Source organism: Ictalurus punctatus, chromosome 22 (genome assembly GCF_001660625.3).
Source record: "Ictalurus punctatus breed USDA103 chromosome 22, Coco_2.0, whole genome shotgun sequence".
NCBI lineage: Eukaryota > Metazoa > Chordata > Actinopteri > Siluriformes > Ictaluridae > Ictalurus > Ictalurus punctatus.
In genome coordinates, this window is record NC_030437.2 from 5,133,885 (window position 1) to 5,157,796 (window position 23,912).

Consider the following 23,912-nt stretch of genomic DNA (forward strand, 5'->3'; position numbering starts at 1 on the left):
AAGTGATTAAAAATATTGGAATATGACTAATATGTGTTTTTTTGTGGCCCAGGAGTGCCCTGTTAGATTGATTATTTAAACAATTAATAGTGCTGAATGTCTGCTCTTGGTTTAAGCTCTGGGTTTCGCCTGTGAAGGCTGAATTTGTTGTCAAAAAGGATAAACCCACAAGAAGACCAGAGAGCTGTCTATGGGAGAAAACCAAGCCATTTTGATGCTGAGAAAGAGAGAAAATAGGCTAAATGATCAGTTCAGAGCCAGTTTTGACTTGGGTTTAGATTTGGCCAGTCTAAAACCTTCCACTATTTACCCTGATGAAGTCTTTTGTTGTGTTATTAGTGCATTTTGTCTTAAAATTTGTCTTGGGGGAACTCCATCATGCAGTAAGACAGTGGTCTTACTGCATGATGGAGTTCCCCCAATTAGATTAAGATAAGACTTTATTGATCTCAATGGGGAAATTCAAGAGAACCTTAGACTTAATAGACTTACCCTACTGGGAATTGAATGTGGTGAGAGCGCCAGATTCTAGCCATTTAAGATACAGGGATACACCCAGGATATACCCAGATTGGATGCATTTCTCTGTAAATTGGAAGACAGAATGTTTCTTTAGATTTTTTAATTCATTCTGCTGCTACCATAAGGAGTTACATCATCAATAAATATTAGTGAAGCATTCATCCAAGCCCAAGCCATGACACTATCTCCACCATGCTTGATTGATACGTTTATATGTTTTCAGGAGATCCTTTCTTTGTCCTCACTTTGGCCTTTCCATCACTTTGGTAGACATAAATCTTGGTTCCACGATTCCAACTGATTTCCAATTTGTCTTTCTGATTTTTATTGCTGAGGAGTGGTTTGTATCTTATGGTATGGCCTTTATATTTCTTCTCTCAAAGTCTTTTTCAAATGGTGGATTATGATACCTTAACCCTCAGGGTGTAACCTGGTCTGGGCAATTTTTCTTTAGCCCCAAGTAATTTTCAGCCGGGTGCACAATGTGCAATTTTTAATAGTCCTTTGCGACTGTTGCTTGTCAGACAGTACAAACATGATCCCCGCTGTAAACCATATCATACTGTAGGATCTCAGTTGTCATTAATGTCAGACTGTACGACAGTCAAGACACGAAAAATGGATGCATGCAAGAAGACTCATATGGAGTAGGAGAAGCCACACTACAGCACTGTGCCTCAAATCTTATGATAATGCCAGAATTTAATCGGAAGGAAAATTTGATCGCAACGTCATTAATCGGCTGTCTGGGAACATGTCAAACTAACGATCAAAGACTACAGATTTTGGCCTAGGATTATAGGAATCTTTTAGGATTCTCATAATTTGTCTCAGTTGACCAAATTGTGGCCAAAATCATACAGTGTGAACCCGGCTTTCCACTTGAGACGGTTTGTCACTACGTAATTGAGCCCAACTGATGCCCTGCCTTCACCCCTGCTCTGTGAAGGTTGTTGATGTCACTGACTGTTGTTTTGGGTTTTTTTGTTTGATGTCTGGTTATTAGTACACCAGTGGTTTCTTTGTTTTTCAATTCCAAACAACAAATGCAGTCTTCATAGGTGAAACCCAGGGCTCAAACTAAGAGTAGACATTCAGAGCTATTAATTCTTTAAACAGTCAAACTAACAGGGCACACCTGGGCAAAAAGAAACACCAGTCAGTCACATTTGATCACTTGAAAAGGGGTGGGTTCCAACAAAAGGTGCCACGTTCTGAGCTGTTAAACATATCTGTAAAAAATATTAGGAAATAAAAGCTGATTTTCTGATCTACTGTCTCAAATTCATCTGTTGATCTCAACCCATATGTTTTCTTTGTTTATTTTAGTCCCATGTACTGCTCCTTACTTTTATGTAAATTTAATTATTTGTTTAGCATTGTTGCTTTACAGCATTTCTTTACATGTGCCCAGGACTTATACACAGTACTGTATGTAGTTTATGTGCTTTGAGTAAATAAAATATTTTTAAAGTTTTCATTGTCCGTGTGTTTTATTAGGTAGTTGTGTTAATTTGCAGTCAGTGCATGCACATTTGAAGTAATAATGTTAACTGTCGGTTGGTTAGGTTATATTTTATTGCATGTGCTATTAAAAATACAATATTTTAGCATTTTATTTAAATACAAATGTTTTTTAAGCTATGCACCTTTTTTTTTTTTTTTTGGAAAACACAAGTTATCATCACAATTAATATTTTGTGAACACCTGCCATGGAGAGAATATATATATATATATATATATATATATATATATATATATATATATATATATATATATATCCTCCTTTACCATCTTCTCGTTGTGGGCATGGACAGTCTGCAAATTTCCAACTGTCTAAATCATGGGAAACTTATTTATTTTATTTTTTTTAATGGCATTTTAACTGCTTATGTAATTTTACAGTGCATTCATTATATCATTATTATCATCATCATTATTATTATTATTATTATTATGCTATTTATTTATTTTTTTGCATAATATAATAATGTAATATAATTGAATTATAATATAATCTAAAAATAATTAGCTGTTGCTTCATGGCTTGGTTTTAAAGGCCGGTGTTAATGATACGTAATGAATCTCAGATGCTTATTTCTGTATAAAAGTGAACTTACATGCATTACATTAATAATTATTTGGAGCTGTTTAACTGTGTTTATGCAAAGCCGCGGTGGACGCTGGGAAAATTTTGCTTCCAATAATATAGCATCATGGCGTCAAACTGGCACCAATGTAGGTTTATCATAGCTTACAAATAAACAAACGCGTGTTAGATGATTAAACCAGTATGCAGGTTGTGTGCATGCCGCTTGTCTGGTTGCACTGCACTGTGTAGCAGAGTATACCTGATAACCGGTGTCATCTCACTGAAGGACGGGAGTAAAAGTTAGCTAGCTTTGAGCAGAGTAGCAGTTAGCGCTCGGTGTAGCCGCTGGAGCGAAAGGCAGATAGATAAGGGGCTGAACGGGCGGAGCCGACACGAGTGCCGCTTTAGTTCCTCGAATTGCAGCATGACAGGATGATGTAGGCTATACAAGCGGCTAGAGCGTAGTCGAAACGTCGGTTACTGAGTTTTAATGTTTGTCAAGTTAAGGGTTTTCTTCGGGGGAGAGACATGGGATCAGGGGCCCTGGATTCGACCCAGTGGTTGTCGGTGAAGGAAGAGACTATTTTCCTTCACGATGGGCTGATGCGGGTCACAGACCTCGCCGAACTGCCAAGCGAACTTGGAGTGTCTGAGCAGGGAGACACCGAGCAGGAGGTAAACTTCACTAACCCTAACCCTTTGCTTCTTTAAGTTAGTCATTGAAACTATGACTTGAATCACCCTCTGTTATTGCCTTGCAGATGACAGTAGTAGGCCAGATTAAGGCGTTGTGGGTGGTTCATAGCTACCAGTGTGGACTTCCACCTCCATCTGACAGCAGGATGCTTGCCTTGTCATGAGCTAGTTTAGACACTCTGTTATAGCGGGAACCATGTAAGATTATACTGATAATTAGATCTTAAGCGTAGACGAGACGAGGTCACCGGCTGGTAGCGTAGCTTCCTCGCTAAAGCTGTGCAAGTTATCAAAGCTAACTGATTAGCCCAGCCTCTGTTACATAAGCTTAATTTTTTATTCATTTTGTAGTACCAGAGCCTATCAGATATTAACTAGACACGGAAGCCAATGTTAACAAAACTAGCCAACCGTATTATTTGTGTAGCTAAGTACTGAATGTCACCTGGAATCAAAGCTGGTGTTTGAGCATGATGTCTGCAGTTTTTCAGCCACGCAGGGTGTGAGAGAGTTAAATGAATTAGTGTTACAGTAATATTGGTGTTCTTGGATTACAAATGGGACAGCATTAGATTAGTCATGTTTTTTTTCTCGCTAGCTTGGGTGTTTTTATGTAGCATCTTTCATCTAAATATAGCTTGGCAAGCAGCTAATACCTGACACTTTAGGCCAGTTGCTCCTGTCAAGAGTCCTGTCAATTAGTAAAATTATACTCCTTCTCTTTATGGAAATTTCAGAACAACAGTACTGAGTTATATTTAAGATGGAAGTCGTTTCTTTCTCGGTTAGAATAAATTGTTGACCTCAGTATTATGTAGAACTTTTTATTTATTACTAAAGTTGAGCATCCAAGCTAATTCATGCAGAAATGCACAAGAGAGAGTACTGCTGTGCTTATACCAAATACTTTTTTAATTTAAAAAAATGTTATTTTGTCTGACGTTAATGTCAAAGTCTAAACATGTCTACATATTTACATGTGTGTGGATATGTATAATTTTGCTGCTGTTTAAGCATGGCCAAGTCTGCAGCGATTTGCAACCCAAGCCTCCAGAGGACTACAATAACCCTGTAAGAGACAGTATAGAACAAGACATTGTTATAAAGGTCAAATTCGAGCCACTTCAGTGTGACGCCAGGCCTTTTCACGCAAAACCTTGCGCCATGTTTATATTCAAATATCTAAATAATATTCAGAGAAAAGAAGACAGTGTGTTAGGATATGTGAAGAACACTATCAAACTGAGACACCCATGTGTAGGTACTGGACGTGCACCACACCGACAGCTGTTTCTAAGATTTGATTCTAGGAAATGATCAAGAGCAGGGGTGTCCAGTCTTATCCAGGCAGAACCAGTGTGGGTGCAGGTTTTCAATCCAATCAAGCAGAAGCCATACCTGATATGTCTATTGAGGAGAGGGGGAAAAAAACAAACAAAAAAAACAGGTGTTGTGCAATGCCAATACATAGAGGTAATCACTTTTTTTTTTTTAATGATCAAGTAACCAACTTTACAATTATTCAGTCCTTCCAGGATTATGCGATTGTAAAAATGAACACAATCAAGCAAACTCCACCATATTCTGAGGAGTTTGCAAGTTTTCAAAATTACTACAGATTTTCATAAGATTTGGTCCAAGATTCGTCATGTGACGTCATCACAACGCGCATTCAGCCAAAGCCCCCTTCGAGTCACGTGCGTCGAACATGAGTACAGCTAAAAGCACATGATTATTGAGATGGACTGGTCATTACTGTTTTCACATTAAATTGAAACAGTGGTCTTCAATAAAGTCTTGTAAAATAAAGTCAAATTTCTCTACTAGCAATATTTGTTTTTCCTGCTTAATTCATGGGGTATACAGCAACAGACTTCCTCCCAACCTAAGACCTCAACCTGTAGGCATAGGTAAAGCAAAAAGCTGAATGATTTAGCATTTGAACACATCTCCCATGTGTGGTTTTTTTGTTTGTTTGTTTGTTTGTTTTTAATATAATGTAAGGGTGCTATGCAGAAGAGTCATAGAACGAGACATTGAGTATAGCCTCCTGCAAATTAAGCAAACCAAACTATACCATTTTTCAATAATCCAGCTATTGAATTTATAGTATTGCCATGTTGAAATACAGTTTAATGTACATAATCTTAATATATTAATGTAGCCTTTTCTGTTCTCCTTTCCAGAAAAAATATCAGCTAAATTACTAAATAACTGACCAAGTAAATATTGTGGCCACTGTTTAATTGTAACATGAATTTATTAAGTAACAAAGAATTGTTCAGCAAAGGCTTGTCTCACAGCCCTGCCCTCTGATTGTTCCATGGTGACAGGATGCATCAAATCAGAGTTTCTTTTTCCTACTCTTGGTTATACTGTGCAGCAGTATGTCACATGCCTTGGCTGGGTCCACACTTAAGTTTTAAATAATTGAAGTGGGAATTGAGAATCCCAAAGGTCATTCATATCTTGACCCTACTGTTTGCATGACTCCCTTAAATCAAACCTGAGGTCCAGGCTGTGGCTCTGGATATACAGTCATCAACCTGACATTCTTGCAGACATACCTTCTGTCTCCGAGCAGCAAAGTAAGGTAGTCAGTATTCATTCCAGGCTCCAAGCAATGATATAGCATAGACTCACTGAGAATACAAGTCATGAACTGACCCAGGCCATTAATGCTCATAGGGTTGCAACGGTATGAGGTTTTAATGGTACGATAACCGTCTCAGAATTTATCACAGTTTCATGGTATTAATAATAATAAAAATAATAATTATCAGTTATAATGACCTTTAGAGGAATTAAAAGGGTTTTTTTTAAACAAAAGAAATAAGAGGAAAAAATGAGCAGGACCTGCTATGGCTTGGTTTGGAACTATTTTCGTTGGTGAAACAAAAAGACACTACTGAGGGGCTGTTTACACGACAACGTTTTCAACTAAACATGGAAAACTTTTATTGTGCATTGCCTGTATGTTTATAAGACTGTGTTTTGAAGCCTGTAAGCACAAACTTTTGAAAACAGGTTTCAAAGTGTAAGTTTTTGAAAACGACAGTGTTATCGTCTCTGTGTAATCATTCAAAAAGAACAGCGAATTTGTGAAAACGATGACATCATGTGCAAGCGCATTACGTGTTTGGTCTATAGGCATACGCATGAGCACTTCAGAACAACATGTGAGACATTCAAAACTACAATAGCAGATTACAGGGCTGTGTTTGTGCTGCTCAAGATTTTGAGTTTATTGACGCTTCTCCAGCAAAGTCTAGATTTACCGCATCACTACTGGGACCAGCGGAGACGCATTTGTTACATACGGCAAATTATTAACCCGCATCTAAGCTGACGAAGGGTATTCAAAAGGCGCGTTTGGGTAACCTGGGAGGATGAGCGGTTGGTGGGAAAACTTTTTCAATGGCATTGTTGACGAGCGTAAATGGAAGAAAAACGTCTGCATGTCGAAAACCTCTGCGTTGCCTTCAGTGAAGAACTTTGTCCTTACATCCAGGGCGGACAGACCAACATGAGATCACCAGTTGGAGTCCTTAAAAAGGTGGCATGCACGCTGTATAACTTAAGTGATGAGGGGAGACTTCGAAAAACCGCCAATGCCTTCGGATTGTCACTGTTGACTGTCTGTTATTGTCAGGCAAATGTGCAGAGCCATCTCTGTCCCCCTAATTCTCAAAATACATAAAGCTGCCCTTCACTGTGCCCAAGGTACAAGAGCTAGTGTCTGGATTTGATCGTGCTCACGGTATGCCTCAGTGTTTAGGAGCCATAGATGGGCCCCACATCGAAATAAAGCAGCCTTCTGTCAACTTGATACCTGAATCGGAAAGGTAAATATTCACTGAATGTGGAAGCTGTATGTAACTACAAATACAGATTTATGGATGTCGTCATAAAATGGCCTGGGAGAGTTCATAATGCGTGTGTCTTTAGCAGTTCGAAGCTAAATACGTATTTTAAGACCGGAAAGCACTAAAGAAGATGATAGTGGATGACGAGGAGCCGATACTAATTTTTCTTTTGGGGGATCCTGCCTACCTGCTACTGCTTTTCCTGATTAAAGAATACGCAAATGGTGGCTCTGCTCCTCAAGAGCAGTATTTTTGAATTTGTCTGTGTAGAACCCGGATGGTAATAGTGTGCATTTGGCCAGCTCAAGGCCATGTTTGCATCCCTGAGGTGGCCAATGGACACATAGCTTGATGATTTGCCGCATGTCATTTATTCATGCTTTGTTCTCCATAATTATTGTGAGACTGGGAAGGAGACTATAGATGAACACTGTGTTGGCAGCAGTAGAATTTGACCAAGATTTGCCAGCCTCCCGCACACAGCAATAACTATCTGACAGACTGTAATGAGGGAGGTGGAAATAGGGTCAGAAGAGTCCTTACCAGGTTACTTTACCCATAATCCGAAGGCAGCATTCTGTCCTATTGCAAGTGATTTATTCTTTTGTTATTTGATTATTCTGTCAAATAATTTGTTCTGTAAAAATCATAATTCTGAAATGTGACAGTAAATTGTATTGTTTTTCAAATTATGTGGTTTGTTTTCAGTAAAAAGAAAAAAACTCATGCCTACTAATTTTGATTGATGGTAAGACGTGCATTCAAATGATTGCAACCACTTAACTTAAATTTATTTATTTATTTATTTATATTTTTGACATGCATCTGCGGCATTGAGTTTTCACTGCTTTTCAGTGCAAGTACCTGTGATAAACTTAAGTGTCACTATGCACCCTTTAATACTGGAGTCAATAAGCACTAGTTTTTAACAAAAAAAGTGAGATATTGCATTTTATCTGCATTAACTCTAGAAAAAAATAAACTTCAGTCTAGTGTCTATAAACGATGAAACCTGCAAAAACAATACACAAATAAATAAATAAATGAACACACAAATCCTTAAATTCCTGCATAAATAAATACATAAGTAATTCAATTTGTGAGGAGAAATGTAAATAATTAAACTAAATAAAATAAATGGTTAGGAAATGCAAAATGGAAAGTATTCATTTTCACAGGAATATGTGGATTTATATATTAATTTACGTATTTATTTATAGTTTTTGCAGGTTTCGTCCTCCATAAGTGTCAAAGTGCACACTCCAATAGCAATCACTATGTAAAAACAAATGGCAACATATTGCCACTTTTGTAGGTTTATCTGCCCGAACAACAGAACTATAATAAACTATAAAGCACAGTGAACTGTATACTATAACGGAGTCAACAATAGCTGGTTTCAAATACAGAAAATATCTGAATGAGAAGATATATTATAAAGTGTTCATGTCATCATCTGGCACAGTATGATCTTGCAGCAGTGTGTGCATGTACGAGTGTACTGGAGCTGTGCATGGATTTGGGTGTGTTGGTGAGAGTGGGCCAGGTGCATGTGATTAAATGTGGTGGGGAGACCTTGCATGTGGGTGTATAACTATATCTATAACTGCTACTACTATGGGAATATGTTGCAGCTGGGACTTTAACTGCCTTAGTAGTGCAAACCCCTCGTGGATGGTGTTGGTAATGCTGCATATGTTATTTATAGTTTTATCTAGCCTCTCTGTGTTACGCCTCTCCGACTGCTCCAGAAGGTCCATCATCCTCCTCTGTATTTGAAGGTCCTCCTGTACAGCTGGATCTGTATGTAGTTTTCTCTTCAGCCTGTCCCCTCTGTGGCTGTTGTGCTTAGCCCTGACAGAAAGCAGAGTAAAAAATGGGTTCATTGAAAATGGAACAGTACTTACCAGCAACACGTTTAAACACACTGGTACACAAAGGACAAATTGCAAAGACCTCAACTAGTTATCCATACAGTCCAATAAAATACAAGCCAATAAAAATGTTCCGCCATAAACTTGCCTTATAACCTCTCTCATGGAATCCCGTATTATCCAGTCATACATTTTTTAAAAATTATCTACCTGTTGTACAACTGACAGTAATGACCAAACTTAATTGAAGATGATCTCTTCGGGACTTAACAATCTCTGGCGGTGATATCACACCACAGCCAGCGGTGTCTTTATTGGAACTTTATGACTAAAAGTCCACAGAAGCCTCCGAAGCTGGAGTTGAACAGAGTGCCCGAGGCCAGGGAGTCTTCAGCATTGATCTCTGCCGTTTCGATGCCGAATTCTGTAGTGTGTGTTGTGGGCCACCCACCTGATATTTGCTTGCACAGCTCTTAAAACGTGAATACAACCCGTCCATGGCCATTCCCGCCGTCCAGAGTCTACTGTCTGTAGGGCTGCACAATGAATCGATTTACGATTTTGACTGCCCATGATTAAATGAACATGATTGACTTCGATGTTAACGTTTAAAGTTCATCCTCCGCTAATAGAAAACTCAGCTGCAGATCAAATCAAGCGCTTCCTACACTACAGCCAATCACCATAGAGTGGCACAGGGATGACATCATTTTGTAGTGCCAAAACCCGGAAATGGAGTTAGGATTTTAGCCCTCTAGTGGTCAGCTTTGCGCGAGGAGAAATCATGACATTAACGTGTTGCTAAATGGCACTACAGAGGTTGTCGGGAACATTAAACATCATGAACGCCGAACGGGAAAAAACTTTGCAGATAAACTCAGGGCTCTACAGTGCGACCATTTCACTCGCATTTGTGACTGAAAAGTATTTTGTGTGACTGTGAATAAATATTTATTCACACCGGTGCGAGTGACCTGTTCAGAGTTGTATAATACAATCGGAATGAAAACTACAGGAAGTCCAAAATGCATCTACCGTTACTTTCACACTGCTTTTCGTCTCCTCAGTCAACCGAACAAGTGTGTAAATACTGCAGAGAAGCCATTATGATAAGTAACTCTGTACATCATCTGCTTCAACTTCTCCATCTCACAACCGCCATCTTTTATTGATCCTGCAAAATGACCTGAACCTGCTACTGTGAGCTGCTCGTGTAGAAACGGCGGCTTCGCGCGGAGTAAATTAATAATAACGCTAATGCTACAAGGTGGGTTTAATTCAAACTTCTTTATTAAAAAATTCCTCTCCAATCATAATCAAGAGTAGCAACTGTTCGGTCTGTGAACATACAGAACATTGCCGCTCTCCTTCACTAACTCTAATTCACTTCCTTTAAACTCATGGTTGCCAGATATCACTAGAAAAGTCAACATCAGTTTCCATGTTTTGATTTACCCCCCCATAAACAAACAAACAAAAATAAAACTACTAAAATGTAAAGACAGAAAATGTGCTTAGTTATAAATAAATCATTTAATATAAAAAAAATATAATTCCATAAAATATAAATAAAATGAGAAATAATGTTTAATTACTATGGGTTGCACTTAATATCAATTTGACATTAAGCTTAGTTCGCTATTTCATTAGAAAGCTATTAGCCTTTTTCCTAATATGGATCATTTTTGTGTTAGTCTACTTTTAATTAGGATTCTTTATTGTTTTTAATATATTTAAAAATAAATATTTTATGCTTGTTTATTTATCAATTAACCCACAGTAACCCATTGCTATTATTTTAACTCAATTAACAGTGACCATGAGCAGAGAGCTTACATTTAACTGTTCTATGACCACCTGATTTAAAGTTTAAACAAAAAGATTGGTATCTGGATCGTATCGTCTGTAAAAATCCTGATCGGTGCGTCAGTAATGAACACCATTAAACTAAAGCGCTTTGCATCTGACTCGCCCAATCACATCCTATATGAGATTATTCAGATATATACACAATATACACAGAGCGGTTCGAGAACTGACTCCAGCCCAGAACCATGACAGTGGAAAATGTCTAATAGTGTAGCTTTAAATATATTTAAGAGGAGCAGACACTGAACATTGATGTTTATTGTATTTATTTACAAGGTGGAACAGGTTAACGGTTGTTTTTTGCGGACAGTTTGTAAAATGAACTGAAAATATTAGATTTAGTTTATCAGAAGGTAAATTAATGTGTCATGGCTCACACAACATGTTCCTAATTTCTGTCATAATTGACCCGCTCAAGTTTTCTCATGCCTACTTGTGTGTTATAGTGTGGCATGAGAAAATTTAATAAATGTGAAAGTTCAATAAAAATATGTTGTCACCAAAATCAATTAATAATCATGATAAATAATCGAGATCTCAATATTGATCAAAATAATCGGGATTATCATTTTGGCCATAATCGTGCAGCCCTAACCACCTGTTATGTGAGCTTTGTAAATCGACTTTCTTGTGTGGGAAATCTTTGTCCCGTATTTTCACTTGTCGGATAGTGGGCTACAAATGCCTCCAAGATGTCAGAATACTTAGACTGGCATGATTCCCAGTCCACATTTTCCTGACATTTTGCTGCTTTAGAGTCCAGGGTCACAAGCAACCTCTTCGTCCATCCAGACAAAATTGCTCGATGCTTTCACCCTCTTCATTGTTGCGTTGTTTGTATTCACTGCTCTGTGGACGAATGCTTATGTGCGTAGTGTTTCTTTAGAAAGCGACATCACCAACTACAGGGTAATACATAAAACTCCTGGCATGCATAATACTGTGTTTTTAGTCGTTTTCGTGGATCCGTGCGAACGGAGACAGTTTTGCAAATCTTTTAAAAAAAAAAAAACGCAAAAGAAAAAACTTCTCCGTTTTTAGTACATCGTTGTTAAGGTACCCTGAGTCTGAACTATAAGTGACTTAATATAAACTTATTGTTTACATGTTAGTAGTATAGCATCTTAAAGCTGTGGTACTGAACTTTTGCCTCTCTATCGCCATCTCTTTTTGAAACATAAAACCGGAAGTATCTGAGTTATTTATTTAATTATTTATTTTGTGTGGGTTGTGCTTCAGCACTGCTCCTCTGCTTCACGAATGAATCTGACGGTGTGATGTATACGTACGGGTTTTATTTTAGCTCCAGTACTTGACAACGGAGGTGGTGGCGGACACGGTTTTCTTGGAGTAGAGGTAAGTTGTGCTCTCTCATAGCTTGCAGAAAATAAGTGCAATTTCCAACATTAACCAAAGAACCTAGCTGAATCAAGAGAACAAGTGAGCTAAACTGTCTCACACGATTCCCTTCCCAAATATCAGGTGTCCACCTCCGATCACGTTTGTGATAGCATTTTATCTGTGTGCTCAAAGTCATTTATGGCTAGTGTGTGTGTTTTTAAGTCAGAGGTATAAGAAAAAATAGGTGATAGGATTGTCTAGACACACATCTTTCTGAATGCTAATTACAGTCATGTACTCCTTTGGTTCTTGAATTCCCACTGCCGCTCCCTATAACTGATTGAATGTTACTTTAGGTGGTATTATGCACATATTACTGAGACTAAAGTGAACTGCCCCTTTTTTGATAATTCTGCCTTTTTGTGGAACAAGCTTATTGTAACACATTTCAGGGTGGAATCTGCTGGGAGGCAGTCTGTAGTTTCTTACAGCGGTTACTAAACGGACAGACAACGCAGATGAAGCCGGAAGCTGGGATTGTGGGAAATTATTTCAGTGGCAAATTTTAAACATTCACACATTTTTTCCTTAATGATTGAAGTTCTAAATGGGACATAGCCCTTGATCTTCTCAGATATATGTGTACACACACAGACACATACATATGTGTATCTCACACACAACCCCAATTCTGAAAAAGTTGGGACAGTATGGAAAATGCTAATAAAAACAAAGAGGAGTGATTTGTGAATGTACTTTGACTTCTATTTAAACAAAAATCGTATAAAGACAAGGAATTTGTTGTTTTACCTTATCAAATGCATAGTTTTTTTTTTTTTTAAGGTAAATGTTTATTTTGAAATCTGTTGTTCCCTCAAGCAATGAAATCATGCAAATGGAAGTTGTCCTCAGAGTCTGAATTTGGAAATGAACTTTTTTTGGAAATTTTTATCTTAAATTTGGTGAATATTGAAAGTTTGAATTTTAATTTGCCAGCCTTAGAGCAGACAGGAGGGCAGAAGCAGCACGAATGGCTAAAATGTTGGTGACATCCATTCTTATGTAAATAAACATACATGTAAACACAATGGGCAATATCGAGGTCAGCAAATATGATTGAGGTTATGTCCATATATTGTATGATAACTTGGTGATGTAATTATCATGACAGGCCTACACAGGGGGTTCACTTTGTGTGGAGAGAAAGAGGAAGGCAGGATGAAAACTGGGTTTGGGGTGGCAGTTTTGAGGTCATGGCACCTTGGCCATGGGGAGCTGGAACCAGAAGCAGAGGAGAGGAAAGGACAAGGAAGAGAAAAAGGAGAGCTTCCTGCCGCACAGAACACCACCAGGTGAGCCTTGCTAGCTGGATGGCTTCGTCCAGAGGTGCTGGTTTGTGGAACTGGACCCACTTTGCTGTTCCTGCTGGAAGCCTTGCCAGGAACTCCTCCTGCACCACCCGTTTGAGGATTTCTTGGGTGTACTGCACCTCTGCCGGCATCCACTGCTGACACAAGTCCTTGAGCGACTGCACAAACCTTGAGCAACTGATCTCCATGAATTTCAGGTCCCAGTCACTGGGTGTGATAATCAGGTGTGAGTAAGCACCCTGTTTTATTTAAAGAACAGGGATCTTTCTAAGTCTGATATTGTTTGTGGAAGTATATCAAGGCATGAACAAAGGAGATTCAGAAAAAACAAAGGACCTCAGAAAAAGAGTTGTTGATGCTCATTAGGCTGGAAAAGGTTCGAAAACCATCTCTAAAGAGTTTGGACTCCAACAATCTACAGTCTAACAGACTGTATTTTTTTGTGTACAAATGGAGGAAATTCAAGACCATTGTTACCTCCATCAGGAGTGGTTAACCAACAAAGATCATTCCAATAGCAAGACGTATAATAGTTGGTGAGGTCACAAAGGAACCCAGGGTGACTTCTAAGCATCTAAAGGCCTCTCTCACATTGGCTAATGTTAATGAGTCTACAATCAGGAGAACACTGAACAACAATGGTGTGCATGGCGTGGTTGCAAGGAGAAAGCCACTGCTCTCCAAAAAGAACATTGCTGCCCTTCTGCAGTTGGCTAAAGATCACATGTACAAGCCAGAAGGCTGTTGGAAAAATAGAGCTTTTTGGTTTAAATGAGAAGCGTTACGTTTGGAGAAAGGAAAACACTGAATTCCAGCATAAGAACCTTATCCCATCTGTGAAACATTGTGTTGGTATTATCATAGTGTTGGCCTGTTTTGCTGTGTCTGTGCCTGGACGGCTTTCCATCATTGATGAATTCTGAGTTATACCAATTATACCAGTGAGTTCTAAATGAGAATGTCAGGACAACTGTCCATGAACTGAATCTCAAGAGAATTGCATGCAACAAGACAATGACCCTAAGCACACAAGTCAATCTACCAAAGAATGGTTAAAGAGTTAATGATTTGGAGTAGTCAATTCAAGTCCTGACCTTAATTCAATAGAAATATTGTAGAAGGACCTGAAGGAAGCAGTTCAATCTTTTGGATTTTCATGCAAGTTCTAAGACAAAGGTGTTTTAGGTCATATTTATGCAGAAATTGCATATGCATATTTATATGCAAAAAATATCCTTTTTTAATGTATTTGGTAAAGTATTATATTAAATATTAGATTCTCTTTGAAACAGAGTCTATTAATGAAGGTGATACACTATCAAATGATACACATTTTCACAATCTAAATTAACAAAAAACAGATCAGTCACATGGAAAAAGTAAGTACACCCCTACATTTATCACCTTCAAATTCATAAAATTAGAATCAGGTGTTCAAGATTGGGTGCCTCACATTAGAACCTGCTTAGGTTTTAATCCCCTCTCATATGTAATGTCTGGTGTTCCCTTTGTTATAGAGGTGTGTGGTGTCATCATGCCAAGATCTAAAGAGGTCTGTAAGGCCTTCAGAAAAAAACTTGTGGATGCCTATGAGTCTGGCAAGGGATTTAAAAAGATATCAAAGATTATTTGAAATACATCATTCCACTGTAAGGAAAATCATCTACAAATGGGGCAGATTTCAAATGACTGTCAATTTGTCCAGGTCTGGCCGTCCCAGCGAATTCACCCAAAGAGCAAAACATCTGATGCAAAATGAAGTCTCTAAGAACCCCAGAATTTCATCACAGGATCTGCTAGTAAGTTTTACAGGTGTTGGTGTCAAAGTGCATGCTTCTACAATCAGAAAGAGAGTGCACAAATTTGACCTGCGTAGGAGGCATGTCAGTAAAAAAGCCTTTGCAAGATTACAGTTTGTCAGTGAGCATATAGGCATAGACCAGGCCTTTTGGAATAACTTGCTCTGGACAGACGAATCATAAGGTTGTTTGGCAACAGTAATAGCACACATGTTTGGCGTAGACCAAAGACGACAGCTTTTCAGGAGAAGCACCTCATACCAACTGTGAAGCACAGTGGTAAATGGCACACTTATATAGCGCTTTTATCCAAAGCGCTTTACACACTGTGTCTCATTCACCCATACTCACACACCAATGGTAGCAGGAGCTGCCATGCAAGGTGCTAGCTTACCATCGGGAGCAACTTGGGGTTCAGTGTCTTGCCCAAGGACACTTCGACATGTGGAGTCACCCAGGCCGGGAATTGAACCACCAACCCTATGATTAGTGGACAACCCGCTCTACCAACTGAGCCACAGCCACCCAAATGTTATAGTTTGGGTTTGCTTCTCTGCCTCAGGGACTGGACAGCTTGCATTCATTGATTCAACTGTGAATTCTGCATCATATCAAAGAGTGCTTGAAGATTATGTGAGGCCATCTGCATGGAAGAGTTTTCAAAAATTCCAGCAAACCTGGTGAACAATTATACAAAATGTCTACAAGAAGTTATTTCTGCTAAAGAGGGCAATACTAGCTTCTGAGGCCAAGGGTGTACTTAGTTTTTTTACAGAAGCATATCACAGCTATTGATATTTCTGTTGAATAAATAATTGAAAAAGCTTATTTTCCCTGTGGTTTTGTTCAAGTATATCAGCTTTATTAATGTGCATTGTTTCAAAGATGATCAAATGTTTGCTTGTCCAAATATGTCTAAAAAGCCAACAATTTCCATGGGGTGTACTTATTTTTTTTCCACATGACTGTGTGTGATATATCTCTATCACACACACTACAGGGAAACAAATGGTCAATAGCAATTATAATAATTGAACATAACAATTTTGCATTAAAATATATTTGAGGATTTGTTTTTCTGGGTGGAAAAAAATAATTACACACTTTCTTTCTTTCTTTCTTTCTTTCTTTCTTTCTTTCTTTATTTTTTACAAATACCAATAATTTTGGAGTTTATTGTATGGCTTCTGAGTTATACAAATGAATTGTTCATATCCATAGACAATGCTTTCAGATGTTTTCTATGACTCTCATAGCCAGGTGTTTGTTTTTAAATGGCTAATATAAGTTTTTACTCTGTTTATTTAGATCCTGACCTTTGAAACCAAGAATCCAGTGGAGTTAGCTGAGCGCTTGCGTTCCGTCTGTGGAAACCAGAGCAACGCTTATGCACGTCTCCTGGAGTACCGGCTCAATGCCCTGCGAGGCCTATGGGGGGCACAGCGACAGGTGGCCCTGGAAGAGCAGCAAGAGCGAGATGGTGCAGCAGCAGGAGCTGGCACCGGAGCAGGCACCGATGAAGAGACACTGACCCTCCTGAAGCGTCAAGGCCTCCTGCAGCAGCAGTACCAGCAATCTCATCACCATCCTCCACTGCCCTCTAACACAGACCAAGCTCCCTTCACATCACGTGTGGGTTTACTGCTCATCTTCCCCCTGTTGCAGTCACAAACCCACCATGACCCAGCACTTGCTGGTGTCACTGCCGAGGTACTGCTGGCTTGTCTGCGTGACTGCCAGCCGCTTAGCCTAGGCAAGGAGCCTGCCGACTGCCTCAGTGGCTTGGAGGGACTTCTGTGCTCATGGCTGGAGCAGGGAGATGATCAAGCAGCAGTAATGCAGGAAAAGCCACTGCTGACACAAAGACAGAGGGAGAATGCAGCTGCTGCGCTTGTGGCGTTAGCATGTGCCAGGTGCTTTCAATATAATTTATAAACCAATAGCATTGATACTAGCTGCAAGTTATGTCATACCAGATTTCATTCATTTTCCAATGTTAGTATTGTTTGAGTTAACCCTATAACACTATTTAATCCTATATCAGCCCCTAGGGCTGTGACGGTGGCAGCTTTTTACCACCATGGTGGTTAATGACCAAACCACCACAGTGGTTAAATGACGCTCAGACATCTGTTTCGTAACAAAACGTGCGTGTTTTATTTTAGCATTTCCGTCAGTAAAACAACTCGATACAGCCTTGTTGCGTCATGTTGTTGCAGTGAGAAATCACCTGAGGGCGCTGTGGGATACGGTGTTGTAATTGACCCGCAAGGGGAGAGGAGAAGAAGTGAAACACAGACACGCGTTTCTCTGACAAACACTATTTATTTTACAAGTGTAGTATACCCTAAGCCTATACAACTTTGAAAGTAGGATGGTAACCTAAATAATATGTTAAAATTCTTAATATTAAATAAAATAAAAATAGTGGCTGGGTGACATGCCTGGAAATGGCTCCTGACGTTTGTAGGATAGTGTTTGCCCGTTTAGCACTCTTTCACAAAGCGGACATACGGCTTCATCCGAATTTATTGGTTCACCTCTCTCGTTAGGCAAGAATTCAAGATGTTAACAGATCACTGATATAACAATTGGTTTCCCAACAAGATCCATCCCAGCGGCAGAACCTGAAGGGAAATTGCAGAATTTACCTGACTGGATTTTGCCACACTCAAACAAACCCACGCCAAACTAGCAGACAACACCTTATAAGGCGCTTGATTATTATTACGTAATTTGTGTATTAACGATATGTTGTATGGCAGGCTATAAATACAAAGTATTATTATAACTGTTTATTATTATAACTGTTTATTATTATAACTGTTTATTATTATTATTATTATTACTATTATTATTATTATACTTGCATACAAAATGTTGTACATTCTGCTTGAGTGGGCAGTATGACAAGTATAAACATTAGCATGGCGTGTGAGGTTACTCTACCGCAGGTGGCACTCCACCGGTGGTGCGGTTGTGCTGGCCACCGTCTCAGCTCTAAGCAACCCTATAACATACATTGTTTGAATCTTTAATAGAGAGTTCAAGGTCATTACACCAAATCAAGCAGATTTTTGAGATTTGGGGCAGAGATAAGAGTGATGTCACTACTTCTATGATTGCTTACTCTCAAGCAACCATTTTTCATCTGCTAACACGGAAATTACAGACAAATTACATTTGTATTCACAGACAAATTTCCAAAGAGATACAGATTAAAGAAGTCACAATAATTTTAATGTTATCTACAACAATAGCTGAACTATGTATGTAGCTAATGTACGTAGGAAAACATATGTTTGTTAGGTATCTAGTAACAAGTAAGGCCATAATTTTATTTATATGCCTATATGTTTAAGTACAGCATGCTTAATATAGTCTGTGACCAGTCACCTATGCATACATTCCCCTCGTAAAGTATTGGAACATCAAGGCCACTGAATACATTTGGGTTTGAGATCAAAAGATGAATATGAGATGATGGACAAGAATTGTAGGTTTCATGTTCTTATATTTACATCTAGATGTGTTAAACAGCTTGGAACATGGCACATTTTGTGGCAGACCACCCAATTTTTAGACAAATGAAAGTAATGGATAGATATACTTTAAGTAGATTAAAGTAAATAACACTTAATATTTCATTGCCTATCCCTTGTTTGCAATAACTGCATCAAGCCAGTGACCCAGTGACATTTTTCGTTTGTATTGCTTTTCCACTGTCGCTTCTTACAAGTGTTTATTTTGGTGGTTTTGCCCTTTAGTCTCCTCTTCAGGAGGTGAAATGCTGCTCAATTGGGTTTAGGTCTGGTGATTGACTTGGCCCGTCTAAAACCTTCCACTTTTCCCCCTGATGAAGTCCTTTGTTGTGTTGGCAGTGCTTTTTGGGTCATTGTCTTGCTGCATGATGAAGTTCCTCACAATAAGATTAGATGCATTTTCTGTAAACTGGAAGACAGATTTTTTCCAAAATTATTCTGCTGCTACCATCAGGAGTTACATCATCAATAAAGATTAGTGAGCCTGTTACAGAAGCAGCCATGCAAGCCATTCAAAGAAGACTTCAAGTGCAGAAATATAGAGGCTATACCTCAAGATGCAAACCAATCATGAGCACTAAGAATCAGAAGGCCAGATTAAAATTCATGAAGAAATACAGAGATTTCATGACACTATCTCCACCATGTTTCACAAATGAGCTTCCATGTTTTTGATCGTGAGCCGATCCCAGTCTTTCTCCACAATTTGGCCTTTACAGCACTTTGGAAGTGGTTAATCTTGGTTCCAGAACATTTGTTGCTCATCTCTCTTTCTTTGTGAATTTCAATCTGGCCTTCTGATTCTTACTGCTCATGAGTGGTTTGCGTCTTGTGGTATAGCCTCCCTATATTTCTGCACTTGAAGTCTTCTTTGAATGGTGGATTGTGATACCTTCACCTCTGCCATATGAAGGTTGTTGGTGTTGTCACTAACTGTTGTTTTGGGATTTTTCTTCACACTTCTCACAGTGTTCGTTATCAACTGCTGTGGTATTCCGTTCAATGCTTCATTCTTTTTCAGGACATTTTAAACTGTTGTATTGGCTATGCCCAATGCTTGTGCAATGACTGATAGTTTTTCCCTCTTTTCTCAGCTTCAAAATGGCTTGCTTTTCTTCCATAGACAGCTCTATGGTCTGCATATTGGTTTACCCTTTTTAACAAAAAAATGCAGGTTTCACAGGTGAAACCTAGGGCTCAAACCAAGAGTAGACATTCAGATCTATTAATTCTTTAAACCATCAATATATCTGGGTACACCTGGGCAGTAAGAAACACCTATCAGTCACATGTTCTATATTTTTTGAAAACTTGAAAAAATGGGTGGGTTCTAACGAAAGGTGCCATATTCTAAGTTGTTCAATGCATCTAGATGTAAATATGAGCAAATGAAGGCTTAAATTCTGATCAGTCATCTCACATTCATCTTTTGATCTCAAAACCAAATGACTTCTATGTATAGCAAAAACCATAGAAATGGCCTCGTCATTCCAATACTTTTGGAGGGTACTGTACTTGTAGATTTATATACCTACTTGACTTGCAGCAGGCAAATGCAGTCATCATAATTTGGTTTGGATATATTTGCCATGTCTTTCAACTATTTGTTTTTGTGATGTCTGTTCAGCGTAAGCAATATAATTAATCGAGCCCTCTCTGTCTAGGGGCTCTCTGAAGACATTCATTCACACAGTTCACCTGCTACAGAAACAGACAGACTTAGGGCAGCTTCCTGTGGCAGATGTCCTCTATAGGTCAGGCTTTGTAACGCTTTTTTTGTTTTGTAATCATTTAAGTGATGAAACCACCATTTTATTGTTATTAGGTAACTTGTGTAAGAAATACTGCTGCTTTTAAAAATGCACCATGATTTTAGAAATATATCTGCTATTATCTTTATAACAACATAATGAAGAAACCAATCTATACTGTACTATATATTGTTATAATTTTATGATGCTTAGATGGGATCAATTCGAATGCATAGTGCATTTTCATTTCATGTTTTCATCTCCTTTGTCTCAGACTAATTCTTCTGGAAGGGGGTCCAGGTTCCCCATCTTGTTTGCTGGGGGGAAAGCACAATGTCTCATGGGGTTTTGAGGACATGCTTCCCACACCAGATTGCAGTGCTGCAGGAACAGAGAGTAAAGGTAGGACTGTGTCAGGGATTGCTTCAATGTGTTAAAAGTAAGTCTTGTCAAAGGTGGTGAATTAATTTTTGTTTGTTTTGAAGTGTTTAGTAAGAACTTCCAATTTTCAGCATTTTTTTTCAGCAGTCATTACTGCTTTTGATCTCCAAATTTCTGCCAGTGATTTCTAAGGGACTCCTTACACAGGGTTCAGTAATGACAAGGAAATGGGAGGTCATGGGAGCTGACCATTTGTTTGATTAAACCCCTTGCAATTCATCCTAAAAAGAGAAAATGACTGATTTATTTTATTTTATTTTTTTTCTGATTGTGTTTTCATAAGTCTAAACATTTATTGTGTTTACAGAGGCCTGTTTGTCACATGATGTAGCTCTTGTGTATTTCTGAGTATTAAATGGTCTGAGCTTGGACTGAATTTGCTGAGACACCAACTCCTGGGAAGACTGTTTTGAAGGTTCTCCATTTGTAAACAATCCTTCTCACTGTAGAATGATGAGAACCCCATATAAGAGCGCCGAATAAAAATTCCTACAACGTTTACCCAATTTGGATGTAGATACCCTCAAATTAAAGCAGAAAATCTGAGCTCATATTCATTGTTTAATTTAATCCCCAATATACAATGGTAGACAGCTAAAAATAACAGCAACCTTGTCAATGTCCAGATGAACTGATTAGATTTTGGAATTGATCCAAACAGGAGCAAGGTGTTTGAAATTGCTTCCTTCCCATTTGAAGTGTATTTTAAGGGTACTCGAGGCATACAAATTTGTGACAAGAATTTCTAGGTTTGTTGGTGGCAGAGGCATCCTTGTCAACACATTTAGTTTTTAGCTAAATATCATATTTTGCACGTAATTTCTCTATAGTATGTCAGTAAAACACCAAAATGTAGGCGGTAAGTTTAATTGCTGTTGAAAAATGATACCTGATTATATCACATTAGTCTTTCTTTGGTATGTGTTCATTAACTCAAAACAAATATTCCAATATTAAAATTAGGTAGAAGACACAGCCTATGATGTCTGATACTCAGTGTTTCCCCACAGGATTTGTGAGACTATGGTGGGTGGACCGGGGGCATGGTACCTGTAAGAAAATGTATTACATTTTTAAGTTAAATGCATCAATCTGGTGCAATTTGAGAGCAAAATTAAGAGGCTTGATCTATGAAGAACTTTGTACTCTAGCAATAATTTAATCATTAACACTTGCTTGTATAGATATGAATGGTGATGACACTGCAAAAAGTCTGAAGAAAAATCATGGTAAACAAGACTGAGTTTAACGTGGTTCACAAATGGTCAAAATACAAAATCGATTAGAGCAGAGGTTCTCAACCTTTTACAAATAAAGCCCCCCCCCCCCCCCCCCCCCCCTCCCAAGCCTTCCCTATCATGTCAAACCCCCCCGGTCCCCATCATATTGTAGGAGACCAGGTATAATGATTATCTACTCTATATTCCATCCATCCATCCATAATCTGTTTTTGATGGATTACTAATTTACATGTCAAACATGTTGCATTACATACGTCTTATGTTTAAAAATATTTGCATATGAATTATGTAAGTTGGAATTAATGACATTGTTAAATCTCCAGCTCTCAGCCCTCACTGAACAGAGCAGACGCAGAGAGAGGTGCACAGAGAGAGGAGTGCAGCGGGAAAGCTAGACCTTGTGCTTGCAGAACAGTACTGGCAACATTTGTAAAGTCGCTAAGATTTGTCCAAAAAGTCGCAAGATTTGTCACTAGGCGTGTTTTTTTTTTTAGAAAACTATTATTTATTTTATTTTTTTTGCAAAAAAAAAAAGTCGCTAAAGGGGTCGGAAAAGTTAGTAAGTTGTCAATACTGGTCTGCACTGATGGCTAGTTTAGGCAGGCTAAACTCTGCCTCTCCCCACAAAAAGAAAATGCAGGGGGAATGTGGGGTTTTTCATTTATGCGGATTCTATTTGAAAAGCAATAAAATACACAGAGTACCCGAATGATGCCCTGTCTGTTTTTTTTTTCTTGAAAAAATTTGTGCCCCGCTTCCAATCTCTCCAAGCTCCCCTGTTTGAGAACCACTGGACTAGAGCATACATTTGAGCCATCAAAGAAATGAAGCAAAAGTGGTTACCTTTTGTTGAAGTGTTTATTTTTTAGAACATAATTGTATACCGGGTGAGGAGGATGTGGTATTGATCAACTCTCCCTACATCCCTGTTGGCAAGCTTTGCACCCTGAATTTACAATGAATACAATTAATGTAATTCCAGGCACTGAAACAGCCTACACCTAAGACCTACAGATGCTACGGTATTGCAGAGCTTCACTATTTATCGCTCTTTACGAGAGGCCATAAATGGCAATTTCTGCCTGTTTTGGCAGTGCCTGTGTTCAGCGTTGAATTTATTTGAAATGTCACGCTCCAAAGTAGTGGTTAATGGCTCATATGAAAGTAGACCCTCGAGGCTTTAAGTTATTTGCAGTTTATCCATAAATATTTCCTTTTTTTACGTAACTTTCTAGATTGAAATTTTATATAACTTTATTGTGGCAGTTGTATTCAGTGTTTTACTATCAAAAAAGCTTCATTTGTGCTGTCCATTTGATCTCTGTACCAATGTTATTGTGGAGAGGTGTGAATTGTTTGCCCAGAAGATTGCTCACCAGCAGCTAAACACAGTCACAATACTCCACATACATACAGAAACCCAAAATTGTTCTGACTAATCTTATAACAGATTTGCAGTGATAAAATAATGAATTTGTTTATACTGATTGGAAATGCCCGATAAGTC

General features: G+C 38.5%; 1 protein-coding gene across 10 annotated transcripts in view; it reads left to right on the forward strand.

Moving 5' to 3' along the window:
- Positions 1-2,689: 2,689 nt before the first annotated feature.
- The window catches only part of LOC108255706 (probable E3 ubiquitin-protein ligase HECTD4), a 167,750-nt gene continuing 146,527 nt past the window's right edge, over positions 2,690-23,912 (forward strand). For 7 of the 10 annotated variants that reach the window (XM_017451846.3, XM_017451850.3, XM_017451849.3 and 4 more), the window contains exons 1-4: positions 2,694-3,290; positions 16,739-17,343; positions 20,637-20,726; positions 20,998-21,125. In XM_017451846.3, the coding sequence (XP_017307335.2) occupies positions 3,144-3,290; positions 16,739-17,343; positions 20,637-20,726; positions 20,998-21,125 (970 nt within the window). In that variant the 5' untranslated portion in view covers positions 2,694-3,143. Of the gene's footprint in view, positions 3,291-15,336; positions 15,431-16,738; positions 17,344-20,636; positions 20,727-20,997; positions 21,126-23,912 lie in introns of those variants that run through there. The other 3 variants (XM_047149895.2, XM_017451855.3, XM_053674453.1) reach the window with 3 other exon arrangements.